At 34.9% G+C, this 15,683-nt stretch overlaps 1 protein-coding gene across 2 annotated transcripts in view; it reads left to right on the forward strand.

The window, feature by feature from the left end:
- The window catches only part of Pik3c2a (phosphatidylinositol-4-phosphate 3-kinase catalytic subunit type 2 alpha), a 121,674-nt gene that overhangs the window by 14,705 nt on the left and 91,286 nt on the right, over window positions 1-15,683 (forward strand). For both annotated transcript variants that reach the window (XM_027942301.2, XM_071616366.1), the window contains exon 2: window positions 9,113-10,242. In XM_027942301.2, coding sequence (XP_027798102.1) covers window positions 9,178-10,242 — 1,065 coding nt within the window. In that variant the 5' untranslated portion in view covers window positions 9,113-9,177. The remainder of the gene's footprint in view (window positions 1-9,112; window positions 10,243-15,683) is intronic.

The following is a 15,683-nucleotide window of genomic DNA, read 5'->3' on the forward strand; positions in this document are numbered from 1 at the left end:
GTCTGGCATATGTGGGGCACTTGGTTTGATCCTTGGCACCACATAAAAATAAATAAATGTATTGTGTCCATCTACAATTTTAAAAATATTTTAAAAAATCAAAACAACAACAAAAAAACAGGTGTTTGAATTATTTTTCTGGGGTAGAGGAAAATAATACTGCTGGGAACATTAATTTTTCTTCACTGGAAAGTAATGATGTTTGTCCATTGTTTTTGGTTCCTGTTCCTTAACTTATAAATGCTAATCTTGCACTAGACCATTTTGGCTTTTGAGTATTTGAAATGTGATTAGTCTTTTTTTTTTTTGAGAGAGAGAGAGAGAGAGAGAGAGAGAGAATTTTAATATTTATTTTTTAGTTTTCGGCAGACACAACATCTTTGTTTGTATGTGGTGCTGAGGATCGAACCCGGGCCACACGCATGCCAGGCGAGCATGTTACCGCTTGAGCCACATCCCCAGCCCCGTGATTAGTCTTAATAGAGATGTAATAAGTGTAAAATATACACCAGATTTTGAAGACTTAGTATTAAGGAATACAAAATATCCCACTCATTTTTGTATCCATTATCTGTTGAAATGATAATTTGGAAAAACAAGATTAAGTAAAATTAATATATTGTTAATCTCATGTATTTGTTTTTGTTAATGTAGCCATAGAAAATTTTAAGTTATATGTGGCATGCATTCTGTTTTTATTGGGCAGAATAAATTCACACCCAGATTCTGGATACTCTTTATTTTATTGTTAGTTTTTAAAAGTGTTCAGGAAGCTTGATACATTTTTAAAAATTAGTTAATTAATTTTTTATGTGGTGCTGAGGGTCAGACCCAATGTCTCACATGTGCTAGGCAAGCACTCTACCACTGAGCCACAACCCCAGCCCTCTTCATTTATTTTTGTGGTGAATTTGTACGGTGTCTAATACCAAAGAACTTATAGTTTTTTACTTATTTATTTTTGTTAGATAAGTTTTCTTTCTTCTATGAATCAGTGATAGGAGAATATTATCTTTTCATGTACTGGATTTTTCCTTTTAACAGTGATGGAACACCTCCTATTTTTAGTTTTCTATTGCCATCTCCCTCCTAGTTTTCAATATAACCGATTCCTTGCACTTATTTATTCTAAACTCAACCATGTAAAGGTTTTTCAGTAAAGGTTGAATTATTAATACATAGAGGTTTTTTAACCTGTTATTTTGGTTTCATAATTGAACTTTTCTTTGATGAAAGGAATATTGTCTTTTGTTCTGTAGTCATTGATGCATTCATTTAACAACCATTAGAAGTCTTGAGTGAAGAGGATTCATAAAGTAAGAGTTCTTGTCCTCAGTGAAATTACCAGTTTGCTAGTCATTTGGTGATGTGGTGCTGAGAATCGAACCCAGTGCCTCACACATTCAAGGCAAGCGCTCTGCCACTAAGCCACAACCCTAACCCTGAAAGTTAATATTTATAAGGAATAAATTGTGTTAATTTAGACATGTACCAATTTGAGATAACTTAAAAAAATATGTGTATGACTTAAAAATATGAGTCCTGAATATACCACTTGCTAGCTTCTATGAGTTTAGCTAGATCATATACATTAGGTGCTTAAGTTTCTTCTTCTTTTTTGGCACCTGGGATTGAACCCAGGGGTGCTTAACCACTGAGCCATATCCCCAACCCCCTTTACCCTTCTCCCCCACTTTTAAAATATATTTTATTTAAAGACAGGGTCTCCCTAAATTGCTTTAGGCATTATTAAGTTGATGAGGCTAGTTTTGAACTTGTGATCCTCTTGCCTCAGCCTCCAGGTCACTGGGATTATGGCGTGGCCTGGCAAGTTTCTTCATTTGTAAACTAGGGATAGTAATAGTAGTTATTTTATAAAAATTGTGAGACAGTGCCGGGAGGTGCAGGGGGTTGAGGGGAAGAATAGAGGTATTTTGGACTAGACAGAGGGAGGTGAAGGGAGGGGAGGGGGCATGGGGTTAGGAATGATAGTAGAATGAATTGGACATTATTACCTATGTGCGTATATGATTACATGACCTGTGTAACTCTACATTATGTACAACCAGATGAACGAGAGGTTACACTCCATTTATGTATGATGTGTCAAAATGCATTCTACTGTCATGTATAACTACTTAGAACAAATAAAAAATATATTAAAAACAGTTGTGAAAGTTAAATTAGTTAATTTAAGGAGTTAATTAACTAAAAGAATGTATACCATATAGCATCTATGCATTTCTGTCTCTACCTAGAGATGTGTAGTTTTTGTTTTGTTTTTGCAGTACTGGGGATTAAACTCTGGGATGCTCTACCACCTTTTTATTTTTATTTTGAGACAGGATCTTGCTAAATTGCTGGCTTACCTCAAATTTGTGGTCCTCCTGCCTCAGTGTCCCAAGTTGCTGGGATTATAGGCATGTACCACCCCATCAGGCAAGATATGTAGATATTTACTACAATTTTATCAAACATTTTCCATGGTTACTTAGTCACCATGAGTGATGGTATTATATTCCATTCCACATAGGTATCATGATTTAGTTTTCTTTAAGGTTCATTGTTATTTTAGAGGAGGAGTTATCTATTTTTTTTAATATTTATTTTTTACTTGTAGTTGGATACAGTATTGTTAATTAATTAATTTATTTTTATGTGATGCTGAGGATTGAACCCACGGCCTCACCCATGCTATGGGAGCACTCTACCACTGAGCCAAGCCCCAAGCCCCAGGAGTTATCTATTATTGAACTCAAGTAATAGTTACTCCTTTTTCTTAAGTATCTCTAGTTTTTAAAATCAGAAAGCATTTAGATGGGTAGCAAGACTGACCTTTTTTTCCTGAGATTTAAATTTAAATTGTAAATGAATGTCTGTCACTTAAGAAGCCAAGAGCTTTTAATAATCTGTTTTGTGATATGCAAATGGTGTCCAAAAGTTTAATTGCCCTCTTTAAAAGAATTTTTTGTTGGTTGTTGTTTTTAAGAATTTTTAAAGTAGCTACAGCCTTGTGTTTTTCACTGGGTTTCTTTATGTTGGGAAAATTTTGGCAGATGATATACATTTCTCATTCAAAAGCGAGTTATCTTTCCCATCTTGAATTAGGGGAACATTAACATCCAAGTTTTTAATTTGAATTAGCATGTGGGAAATTATTTCCTGCTAAATGTTTGCCATCAAATGGAGCTTTATTTTAAAAAATTAATGGAGCATGCCAATGTAGCAGCCCCAGAAAAATAGCTAAAGCACAGGGTTACTTTTGGACAATCTTTTAAGTCCTTTTATTTTCGTTTGAATACACATGCATGATAATTCTTTGGAAAACTAAAATATGGTAATTTAGCTGCCAACTGATAGCTCTCAATTACTATGTTTAGCATATGATTACCTTTTTGGTACTGGAGATAGAGCAAGCAAATAAATCGGTGATGTGAAAACAAAAACACATTCATAGTTAAAATATATTTACCACTTTGTTAGTAAATGAGTTAACATTTATTTGAAATGTCCCCCTTTGTCATTCATTACCAATTATGGTAAGCATGAGAAGACTTAAATAACAAATTGGCTTTGTACTTGTGGAAGGTGAATTACAGTTAGGTATCTTTTTGTAAAATGCTATTTTGTTTTAATGCATGATTATATGAAAAATAGGAAATGTTGGGTTAGTGTGATAAAGAGAGAGTACTTATTTAACATTTGTGAAGCACTAGTTCAATCCTGAAAAACTGGGGAGTGGGAGGAAGAGAGAGTGAGAGAAAGAAAAGAATAGGAAAATATGGTATTCAATAACAGGTGATTATACTCTACTCATTGCTCGTGTCATATTATTCATACTCTTATGCCATCTGAAATGCTTTCTACAATTCTAACAGCCTGCATTCCCTTGTGTTAAAACATATATTCAATAATTTAAGTTTATCCTTCCTTCCTTCCTTCTCTCCTTAGTACTAGGCATCAAACCCTCATGTATGCTAGGCAAGTACTCTGCAACTGAACTTCATCCCCACCTTTTTTCTTTTGAGGCAGGGTTTTGTTAAGTTGCTCTCAGGCTGGCCTTGAACTTGAGATCCTCCTGCCAAGGTCACCACAGTAGCTGAGAGTACAGGCATGTGCCACCACATTAGACTTAGTTCCATTTTTATTAAGCAGAATGCCTGTGTGTGTGTGTGTGTGTGTGTGTGTGTGTGTGGTGTTGGATTGAACTCAGGGCCTTGAGAATGCTAGACAAGTGTCCTATGACAGCTACAACCCTTATTAAAAATTTTATTGAGGTTTTGCTACTAAGTTACTTTGGCTGTCCTCAGATTTACAATTCTCCTGTCTGAGATTCCTGTGTAGCTGGGATTGCAGGCATACACCACCATGCCTCCTCAAAATGGTTTTAAATGTGGAGAACTAGGCAAATGAACAAGTAGGTCTTTGCATTTAAGCCTATTTTAGCCTGTTGAATAGATGTACAAGTTCATAGATTGTGTGTTAATCAGAACTTTCTGGGTTACCATGGCAGAAACTCATTTGAAACCATCTTGAGCAAACAAAACAACCTAGTGGCTTATACAATGAAGAGTTTGTCCTAGAGCATGGTTAGATCCAAATGCTTAATGTAAGATTATCCAGAATACATCTTATTTCTCATTTACCTCTGTTTTCTTCTGGCTTGGAAGCATTCTTAGGCATCTCCTTAAGTAGCGACAAAGATGGGCATAACAGTGCAAGTTTACATCCCATCAGTTTAGCAATCTCAAACAAAAGTTCCCTTTCCAAATAGTTTCAGCAGAAGTCCTGGTGTTAATACTGATGAGCTGGATTTGGATCCTCCAAAGCATTTGAGGGTGTGAAAATGTGGGGTTTGAGAATGGTCCATTCCTGGGCTGGGGTTGTATCTCAGTTGTAAAGTACTTGCCTAGCATGTATGGGGCACTGGGTTCTATCCTTAGCACCACATACATACATATATACATACATACATAAATGTATTATGTCTACTTACAACTAAAAAATATATATTAAAGAAAAAAAGAATGGACTATTCATGTTTTAATTAAATGGGATAAAAGGGAGATAAACAATCTGTAAAAAAGAAGCTAGAGGTCCTATTACTAGATGCAAGGATGCCAACCAAGTAGGCAAAAGGGTTTACAATATATCTACCTTGGATACCTAGAAAGCAAGAAAGCCTCTGTTTATGTCCCATGTTTTTTCCCCAGGTAGAATGTGGGCTTAGCATGTTCAAGGCCCTGAGTTCCATCCACAGAACTGCCAAAAATAAAGAAAAGAATTGATAAAAATTTTTTGTTGAGCTAAAAACATAAATTTCGATGAGAGTGCTTAGGAAAAGCTTCAGAGAGGAGATGGTATTTTAATTGGGCCCTGAAAGGCAAGTAGAATTTTTCAAGGCACAATGTATAAAGAAAGGAGTCAGTCATTTGAGAAGTTTCTAGGTCAATCATTTGAGAAGTTTGGCAGTGAAAGTAGAAAATTAAAATGAAAGCCACTATAGTCTTAAAAGAGAATGTTAAGATTTCCCTCCCCCTTCTCAATATGGAGGACACTTAAGCATTTTTACAGCAACTAAAGGAGAAATTAACAGTGCAAAAGAGGCAACCACTGATAAAGAAGTATAGGGGAATTCAGTGAGGTTAATAAGGATATAAGTGGAGAAGGTAGCCTGAGAAAGGAAAAGTATTCCTTCTAGAGAAGGAAAATGGTTGTGGTGGCAGCAGTAGCAGAAGTTAAGACAAAAATGCATTGTTAGTTAAGTGGCTTTAGTTTTATTAATTTAAATGAACGAGGGCCTGGGTTGTGGTTTAGTGGTACAGCACTTGCCTGAAGTAATTGCCTGAGTTCTATTCCTAGCACTTCAGAAAAAAATAAAATAAAAACTAAATGAATCAAAAAAGGTTTATCAGTTACTGCTTTGTAATAAACCATTCCAGAATGATTGTGTGGATTAGCTATCTGGACTGAGTTTATCTGGGTGGTTTCTTCTGCTGGTCTTACTTTGGGTCAATCATGAGTCTGATGTCATCTGGAGTGTGGTGGATGGTCTAACATGGTGGCTTTATCACATGTTAGTGGTTGTTGCTGGCTGTTGGCCAAGCTTTCTTTTCTCTCCTACTTCTCTTTCATTCTCAGTGAGTATTAATTCGGATGACAGTAGTTGCAGTTCAAGAGAGGAAGAACTCAGTAAGGTCTCTTATGACCTAGTCTTGAAACTCCAACACTATCACTTTTCCCATATTTTATTGGTCAAAGCAAGTCCAAGACCCATTCAGATTAAGAGAGTTGAGAAATAGAAGTCTATACTAGTGGGACAAGAAAATCATGTTGTAAAGGAATGTGTGTATTCAAGTGGGTGAATTTGTGCCCATTTCCCCCAACTGAACATTTTATTGTGAACGTTTTCAGTTACAGCAGCTGAGTTGAAAGAACTGTAAAACAAAATACCCATGTACCTAACATCTGTTCTATTAACATTTTCCTATACTTGCCTTATCTCATATTTATCCATCTGTCATCCCTCTATCCATTAATTCATATTTTTATGCACTTAAAAGTAAGTTGCACACATGAATACTTTGTGTGCAGTATTATTAAGAGTTCAATGTTTATTTATTGTTTTGGGTTTTTTGTTGTTGTTGTTGTTGTTGTTGTTTTGGTACTGGGGATTGAACCCAGGAATGTTTTACCACTGATATACATCCCCAGCCCTTTTTTGGGGGGGCGGTGAGGCTACCAGGGATTGAATTCAGGGACACTCAACTACTGAGCCACATCCCCAGCCCTATTTTGTATTTTTTTATAGATAGGGTGTCACTGAGTTGCTTAGCGCCTCGCTGTTGCTGAGGGTGGCTTTGAACTCATTATCCTTCTGTCTCAGCTTCTTGAGCTGCTGGAATTACAGGGATGCACCACCATTCCTGGCTCTCTGTCCTTTTTATTTTTAATTTGAGACAGAGTTTTACTAAATTGCTTAGGGGAATAGGACTGTGCCTCTGTGCCCAGCCTTTGTCTTTCCTTTTCTCTTGATGTAAAATTTAAGTATAATGAAGCATACAAGTTTCAAGTATACATCATGACTATGTTTTGCAGTCTACTGTGGAAGGTAAAAAATTGGAATAACTTTTCAACAAATATATGAAAGAATTGCAAATAGTCCAAAGACATTACGAGGATATTCCTTGAATACCTCTTTCTGTATGTCCTCATTGTTAACATTTTTTAAATACTTTTTTTAGTTGTAGATTGACACAATACCTTTATTTATTTTTATATGGTGCTGAGGATCGAACCCAGTGTGTCACATATGCTAGGCAAGTGCTCTACCACTGAGCTACAACAGCAACATTTTTTTTTCCTGTTTGTTATTAACTCAACACCTATATTTTCTTTTTTTTTTAAATAAGATCTTTTGTTTCTTTCATAATTTATTTTTTAGGTGGACACCATGTCTTTATTTTACGTTTATGTGGTGCCAAGGATCGAACCCAGTGCTTTGTGCATGCTAGGCGAATGCTCTACCATTGAGCTATAATCCCAGTCCCCTAAATTTTCATTTGTATTATATTAATTTGAATTTATTTTGGGTTTTTCCCTGTCTCCTTTCATCAGACTCTTCTTGATCGTGTATTATAGAGAAACATTAATGTTTGCTAGGAGGGAAAATCATGGGACATAAACAGAGGCTTTCTTGCTTTTTAGGTATCCAAAGTATATTGCAGACTAGATTAGATTAATAATAAATAGCATTTATTTAGTGCTTATGCTCGGAGTCAACATAAACATTTTAGTTGCATTATTTCATTTAATCTATATGATATATTTTTTAAAAATTCCAGTACTGGGAATTGAATCCAGACCTTCACATATGTTAGGCAAGTACTCTACCTAAGCTACATCCCCCAACCCTTTCTATTTTTTATTTTGAGATAGGTTCTCACTAAGTTATTTATGGCCTTGCCAAATTGCTGAGGCTGGCCTCAAACTTGAGATCCTCCTGCTTCAGCCTCCCAAATCACTGGCATTACAGGTGTGCACCACTGTGCCTGACTTAAGGACTTTTTTTGTGTGTATGGTTCTGGGAATTGAACTCAGGGCCTTGTGCATATGAGGCAAGCACTCTACCAACTGAACTATATCCTCAGCCCTGATTTAAGGGTTTTTAAAGGAAAAATTTTGATATTATAACTTGACTTAACTGCAGATAATCAGAACAGAAGTGTGATCAAATCTATGTGACAATTTAGTCATAACCTTTGAGTAGAATCTTTTTTTTAATATTGTGTTTTAGTTGTAGTTGAACACAATACCTTTATTTTATTTTATTTTTTAAAATATTTTATTTTTTAGTTGTAGTTGGACATAATACCTTTATTTTATTTATCTTTATGTGGTGCTAAGGATCGAACCCAGCTCCCCACATGTGCTAGGTGAGCGCTCTACTGCTGAGCCACAACCCTAGCCCCTGAGTAGGATCTTACAGGTTCTTATGGCCTTAACACTTTTATTATTGTAAGCTACATTACAGTGTACATTTTTAGTAAGTGTAGAATAGTGTAAATTCTTAATCAGTTTTTTTTTCATATATTTTGATTAAATAATCATTCCTTATCTTACTGACTAGGTATCTAATTGGCTTTTGAGCAATTTGATAGCAAAAGGATCACAAATAGCAAAAGGATTGCACCCATTTTAGACTTGCTATTTTCGTAACAGTAAACCCTATCTGAACTCTTGAAAATATGTGACTAGCACTTAAGCCGATTCATGCCAAGAATTCTGCTAAAAGTACCACTGGTTAATGGCAGTCATGTGACAGCTGAAATGAAAACTTTTTAAGTTCATTTATTGTGCCAGCTTTCCTGTTGGGTCAGCAAATAGAATAAAGTCATGTGTGTCTAAACATCTTACTTAACCAGTAGTGTATCAGGTCTTAAGGATTCTTTCATTCAGATTTCACCCAAATGTTCATTTTATTTTATTTACTTGGTAGTGTATTTTTGTAAGTGGCCTCAAATTTTAAATCATATGGGGGTAGGTTTCAAACAAAATAAAATTTATTTGTGTTTAGAAAATCTAATTGAGTGTTATTTATTTTTATGTATAGGTCTTGCTATTTTGGAAGCTACAAGAAAAAAGTAGATAGGAGAAGGTTTGGTCTTTTTAGTGGACATGGCTCAGATATCCAGCAACAATGGATTTAAACAGTGTTCTTCACAGCTGGAACCAACAAGAACAAAAGATGTGGACAAACAAGAAGCATTACAGATGGAAGCAGAAGCTTTAGCAAAACTGCAAAAGGACAGACAAGTGACTGACAAGCAGAGAGACTTTGAGTTGTCAAGCAGTACCAGACAAAAAGCACAAGTTTTTAGTAAACAGGATTATGATCTCATGGTGTTTCCTGAATCAGATTCCCAAAAAAGAGCAGTTGATATTGATGTAGAAAAGCTCACCCAAGCCGAACTTGAAAAACTATTGTTGGATGACAGTTTTGAAAGTAGAACACCTGTATTGCCAGTTACTCCTGTTCTGAGCCCTTCATTTTCAGCACAGCTCTATCTTAGACCTAGTATTCAGAGAGGACAGTGGCCCCCTGGCTTATCTGGGCCTTCCACTTATACTTTACCTTCTATTTATCCTTCAACTTACAGTAAACAGGCTGCATTCCAGAATGGCTTCAACCCAAGAATGCCTACTTTTCCATCTTCAGAACCTATATATTTAAGGCTTCCAGGACAGTCTCCGTATTTTCCATATCCTTTGACACCTGCCACACCCTTTCATCCACAAGCAACTTTACCAATCTATCGACCAGTAGTCAGTCCTGACATGGCAAAACTATTTGACAAAATAGCTAGCACATCAGAATTTTTAAAAAATGGGAAAGCAAGGACGGATTTGGAGATAACAAATTCAAAAACTACAGTCAGCAATCTACAGGTATCTCCAAAGTCTGAGGACATCAGTAAATTTGACTGGTTAGACCTGGATCCTCTAAGTAAGCCAAAAGTGGACAATGTGGAAGTAGTAGACCATGAAGAAGACAGAAATGTTCCAAGTTTGCTAGCAAAGGATCCCTGGGATGCTGTTCTTCTTGAAGAACGATCACCAGCAAGTTGTCACCTTGAAAGAAAGGTGAATGGAAATTCCCTTTCTGGGGCAACTGTAACAAGAAGCCAGTCTTTAAATATTCGAGCAACTCAGCTTACTAAAGTCCAGGGCCAAATATCTCAGGTATAGTTTTTTCTTACTACTCAAATTTAGCAGTGAAACATAAGAGTTCATATTTGTGTGCATAATTTATTGGGAAAAAGAAATATTTTTCATTTAGAATTTTGTTTTTATTTGCTCCCAAAGATTCTTTTAATTCTTTGGTTGTGTGGCAAATAATTAAAAGTGAAGAGGCCAGTTGAAAAATCCCTTACCTTTAATGTTGTCTTTTCTAAGATTATAAATAAAGACCTAATCAGGATCTGATTGTCACCAAGAGGCATTTAAGATCTTTTTTGTCTCTGTTTCCTCATATAAGATTTCTTCTTTCTCCCCTTCTTCCCTACGCCCCACTTCCTGTCTTGCAATATTGGGGATTGAACCCAGGGGCACTCTACCACTGAGCTACATCCCCAGCCCTTTTTATTCATTTTTTAAAAAAAATTTTTCTTAAGATGATACCTCAAAATAATATATGTGTGTCCTGGGAATGTTTAAATCTCATCCTCACAGTCTCATTTTCATCACTTTAGTATGCATCATCACTTGCCTAATTAAATTAGCACCTTACCTACTATTTTGGTTTTGGGAGTCAACAAACATCTAGCAGTGAAACATAAGAGTTCATATTTGTGTGCATAATTTATTGGGAAAAAGAAATATTTTTGTAGAACAAATTTTGTAGTATTTGTCTAGTCTTGAGATTGAGATGGCAGATATTTTCAGTTTTGGGGGAGGGGTAGCTGCCTAGAACTTGGAGATGTTTGGGTTCTGGAAAGTTGCAGAGTTAATATCAAAGAAAAGGAAGCCTTTGATGGTATAGGGAGCTAAGAACAGGCTCAACCCTCCCATTCATAGAAGACAGACCCCCTGATTATCCAGATAATCCAGAATGAGCATCCAGGTCATTTTGAAACAATCCTGCTCTTTATATCTCATTTCTGTATGTATGCATTCACAATTCTACAATGTATGCATTATAGCCACAATAGATAGATTAGCTTAAAGGTAATAGAAATGTTTCGAAATGGCTTTAGTTTATCTCAATGTCTATATATTTTAATTTTTAACCTTAAAATGTCATTTATCTACTAAAGGAAACATTATCCCTGGTGAGCAGAGATTATCATTCCAAATATACTGACTGCAGTTATCTTCTCCTTTTTTTATTATTATTAAATTTTTAACTGATTCATAAAAAATAAGTGTTATATATGTTTATGGGGTACCATGTAATGTTTTGATGCATGTATATATTCTGTAATGTTTAAATCAGACTAAAAACATCTTTATCACCTCATTTATCATTTATTTAATGGTGAAACATTCAAAATGCTTTCTAGTTTTTTAAAATATGCAGTAGATTATTATTATCTATGTTCACCTCAATGTGAAGTAGAACACCAGAACTTACTCTTATCTATAACTTAGTATTCATTGATTAGTCTTTCTCAATTCTTTCTTCCCCCTTGTTAAGATACAGTTATTATTTTAAACAAATTGAGGTTTCTGGGTATTCAGGTTATTTCCTGCTCAAAGATCCAGGACTGGAACTCTGATCCAAAAACTTACATGCTTTTTAAATGTGTTGTACATATTCAAACTGAACTCCCCCACCCTGCTTTTTTTTTCCCCCAGTAATTACTGAGACAGTAGGAAATTCATAAGAATCCTATGAAGCCAGAGTAGTCCATCCCAATTTTATAGTTGAGGAAACTGGGATGCAAAGAAGCTAAGGAATTATTGTTAATATTTTGGTATAATACTGGTATTACAGTTAGTTGAATGAGCTCTTATATTTTAGGGATGTATATTTTGAAAAACTTACAAAGGTAATCATATTACTTGTAGCTTTAATAAATTGGAATGAGATGTTGGTATTTAGGTTTATAAATGAAACAAGATTGGCCATGTGTTAATAATTGTTGAAGCTGATGATAGATACATGGGTGTTTATTATATTGAACTACTTTGTGTGTGTTTTTGAGAATTTCCATTATAACAAATTAGAGATCAAGTAAAAGGCAACAGACTATTTGTAAAAAGCAAAGGTCTGGTATTCATATTGTTTTGGGAGTAGTACCTTGTTACAGGAGATATTCAGAGAGTCACCTTCTTAAACTTAGTTATAGGTCACAGTTTTCTGCAAAGTTTAGACCTACTCATTTCTGATTGTTGTAGGATTCTTGTGGCGTTGGGGAGAGAGTGTGGAAAGATGTCTTGTCTTTAAAAAACTTTCCCTAAGTGATTCTGATACAACCAGTCTGCTCCCTTGGTGTGGCATTTGGGACCTTTTGACAAGATGACTTAAGTGTCCTCATGCTTCAGGAGCCTATGAAATTGGGAATGTGGCAAGACTAATAATAAAGTATAAAAATAGAGTACCCTGGGAACAGTTTCATTTTAGACCCAAATCCCTAACATAGATTGCTAATGCTTTTATTGTGAAACTCAACTTCCTTTCCCTGCTGCCCTCTTGAATTTAGACTAGTCATTTCCAGTTCAACATATGTGTTCTCCACCCTTTCCTTTGGTGGGGGCGTGACACCTGTGTACATTTCCCCGCATACATTTTTTCTTGTTCATTTTTAAAAAATATTTTATTAGTTGTTGATGTACCTTTATTTATTTGTGAGAATTGAACCCCATGCTTCACGCATGCTAGGCAAGCATTCTACCACTGAGCCCCAGCCCCTCTTGTTCATTTTTATTATTTGTCATAATACCATCGTTATATTTTCTTTATTTGGGTGAAAGTATTTTACAGGAATAATGAAGGTAAGTTGTTTTCTAAAGATAAGATGTTCCCCAACAAGTTGTAGGTAATCAGATCACATGGTTGTCACAGAGAACTGCTAATTGCTCAAACTCTGGAAATTTATTACTAGGCTTCTGTGCAGGATCAGTTTTAACAGGAACATGTTCTTAGATTTTAAAGTATGAGGTAAGGATTGAAGTGGTAAGCAAATGAGTTATAAGAGAAATGAGTCAAAGCCAAGTAGGCAAAAATAACACGACTTGGTCAGCTGATCAGTCAGAAATCAGAGCAAGATTACTGCAGTGTGGTACATCAACAGCTATACTAATAGCACACTATCTGAATTGAAGTAGTTTGGGCTACCTGCCCAGTTTTAAAGAAGTCTATCTGATGCATGACTGAGGTGTTATACAGTCGTTACATTACAATCAATTCTATGAAAACCCTATCTAATAATTATATTTGAGCACTACATTCTAAGAGGGCTCACCAATGTGTTTCAATAAGAGAAGACTACAGTATTCGGGATCTAGAAGTTATGCAGACTTTTTGTCGAAGAAATAGTAATTGAATAAAAGTCACTTTCTTGATCTGAGTTTCTTTATTTATGAAATTGTTGGTTAGACCAGATGATTTCTGACGGCCTTTTGGGGAATAATAGTTAAATTTTGGAAAGTTTCCATGTTAAAGAGAAAGTGAATTTTTGTTTTGTTTTGTTCTGTATTTTGGACATAGGTTTTCAAGCCAATTCAGGGAGCAGAATATCTGAAAGTCACTATGTTGTTTTAAAATAGAATGAAATACAGAATACTAAAATTTTAATATATTGAGCATATTTGTGCTACATTAGATAACAATTTGTGCTATATATATTTTGGGAGCAAGAAGAGTCTGGTACTAGGGATTGAGCCTAGTACTAGGGCACTCTACCACTGAGTACATCCTCAATCCTTTATATTTTTGCTTTTGAAATAGGGGCTCACTAAATTGCTGAGGCTGGCCTTGAATTTACCATCCTCTTATCTCAGCCTCCAGAGTAGCTAGGATTACAGGCTGTGCTACTGTACCTGATTTGTGCTAGATTTTAATCAAGACAAGTGGTAGCAGATGCTGAAAGTTAAAATATGTTGTATAGTAAAGCTTAAAAATAGAGCAAATCCTATTTCTTTATATGATTTCTCCCCATGAATTAAAACATCAGTTTAGTGATTAATTTTTAAATTTGGTGTCCTAAAAAAAGTAGAACAAGGACTAATGGAGAAGAAAATTTAAGGAGGCAGGTTGGGTGGTTAAATATCTACAAAGGAATTTATGAACATCCATTTCATACAGATTACTCTCAGGTTGTAAACAGAAACATTAGAGGCATTCAATCAGAAGCTCGATATGTACCTGTTACATATGCTACAGGAAGGATTTTTGTATTAAAGAGAAGTTCTAAGCCCTTTTATTAATATTAAGATTTCATCTTGTTTGTGTATAAGAAGAAAAGTTTGGTTTGATATAGACCAAAAGGGAGAGGTAAAGGAACATTAATAATTCAGGAAGTCTGTGGCAGAATTCATTGGCATGGAACTTTTAATTTTTCACACATCATTTGTCCCTGTCCATTTACAAACTTTTCCCTGAAGTTCATACTTTGTTTGTTGGGAAATAATATTGCAATGCCTAAGGGTTTTTTTTTTTTTTGTTTGTTTTTTGATAATTACTTTATGTACTTAAATGTTCATTTCCTGTCAGAAATTTGCTTTGTGGTAAAAATTCAGAAGGGTATTTTTCTTCTCACTCAGCAAGCTTACTTCCTGTTTCCTTCTAGTGTCTTTTGTTTTGTTAATAATAATCTAAATACTTCAGTTCAAATATTTTGTGACCAACATAAGAAGGAACAATACTTAAAACTATCTTCTGGCAATTTAAGTTTAAATTAAACTTTCAGGTAATAGCTATGAATTTAGCTACTTTGATCAGTTTTTATAGGTTTTAGTAATGTATCAAATTATTTTCGTAAAAGTGCTTTTGCAAAGTTCTATGGATTTTGGCTCTTTCTAAAAGTTAATTGTATTAACAGTATAAGCATTTATATCCTCATTGGCAGAATATGTATCATTAATTTTAAAGAAGGAAAGTTAAAATATGATTTTTATTGTCTAACAGTGTATTTGAATAATTCACTGAAGTCTCTTTGGAGTTATCTTTAAAAATCCAGATAAGGATGTAACCAATTTTGTTCTAAATGGTAATTAATATACTTAATGTTTGTGGTACATTTATTGAAAATTTGGTGCTTCGTTCCAACTAATTTCTGAGTGATATGACCCAAACCTTTAAATTCTTATAGGCATGAAGCTTTCCTATACAGTACTCTTGTAACTGCTTTTTCTTTTTTATCACAGAATGTACTGATAAATATTTTGTGAGTTATTTTAAACCTTTATGACTTTCCTTGAATCCCCAAACCTACCTCTACAACCTACCACCTCATCTGTATAGATAATATAGATATAGATGTACACACACACACACACACACACACACACTTATTTATGTGCTTATTTTAACTGAAGTTATGTTAACTCATCCACTTCAAATTTCCCTTTTTTTTTCTGGTTTGGAGGGAAGAGATTCTTTCCATTTTTAAAAGCCTAATCCTTTTACCTTATTGCATTTGTTCCTATTTTCCCAAAGTCATGACTCTTTAAAGAGAAAT

The sequence above is a fragment of the Marmota flaviventris genome, chromosome 9 (assembly GCF_047511675.1).
Source record: "Marmota flaviventris isolate mMarFla1 chromosome 9, mMarFla1.hap1, whole genome shotgun sequence".
Classification (NCBI taxonomy): domain Eukaryota; kingdom Metazoa; phylum Chordata; class Mammalia; order Rodentia; family Sciuridae; genus Marmota; species Marmota flaviventris.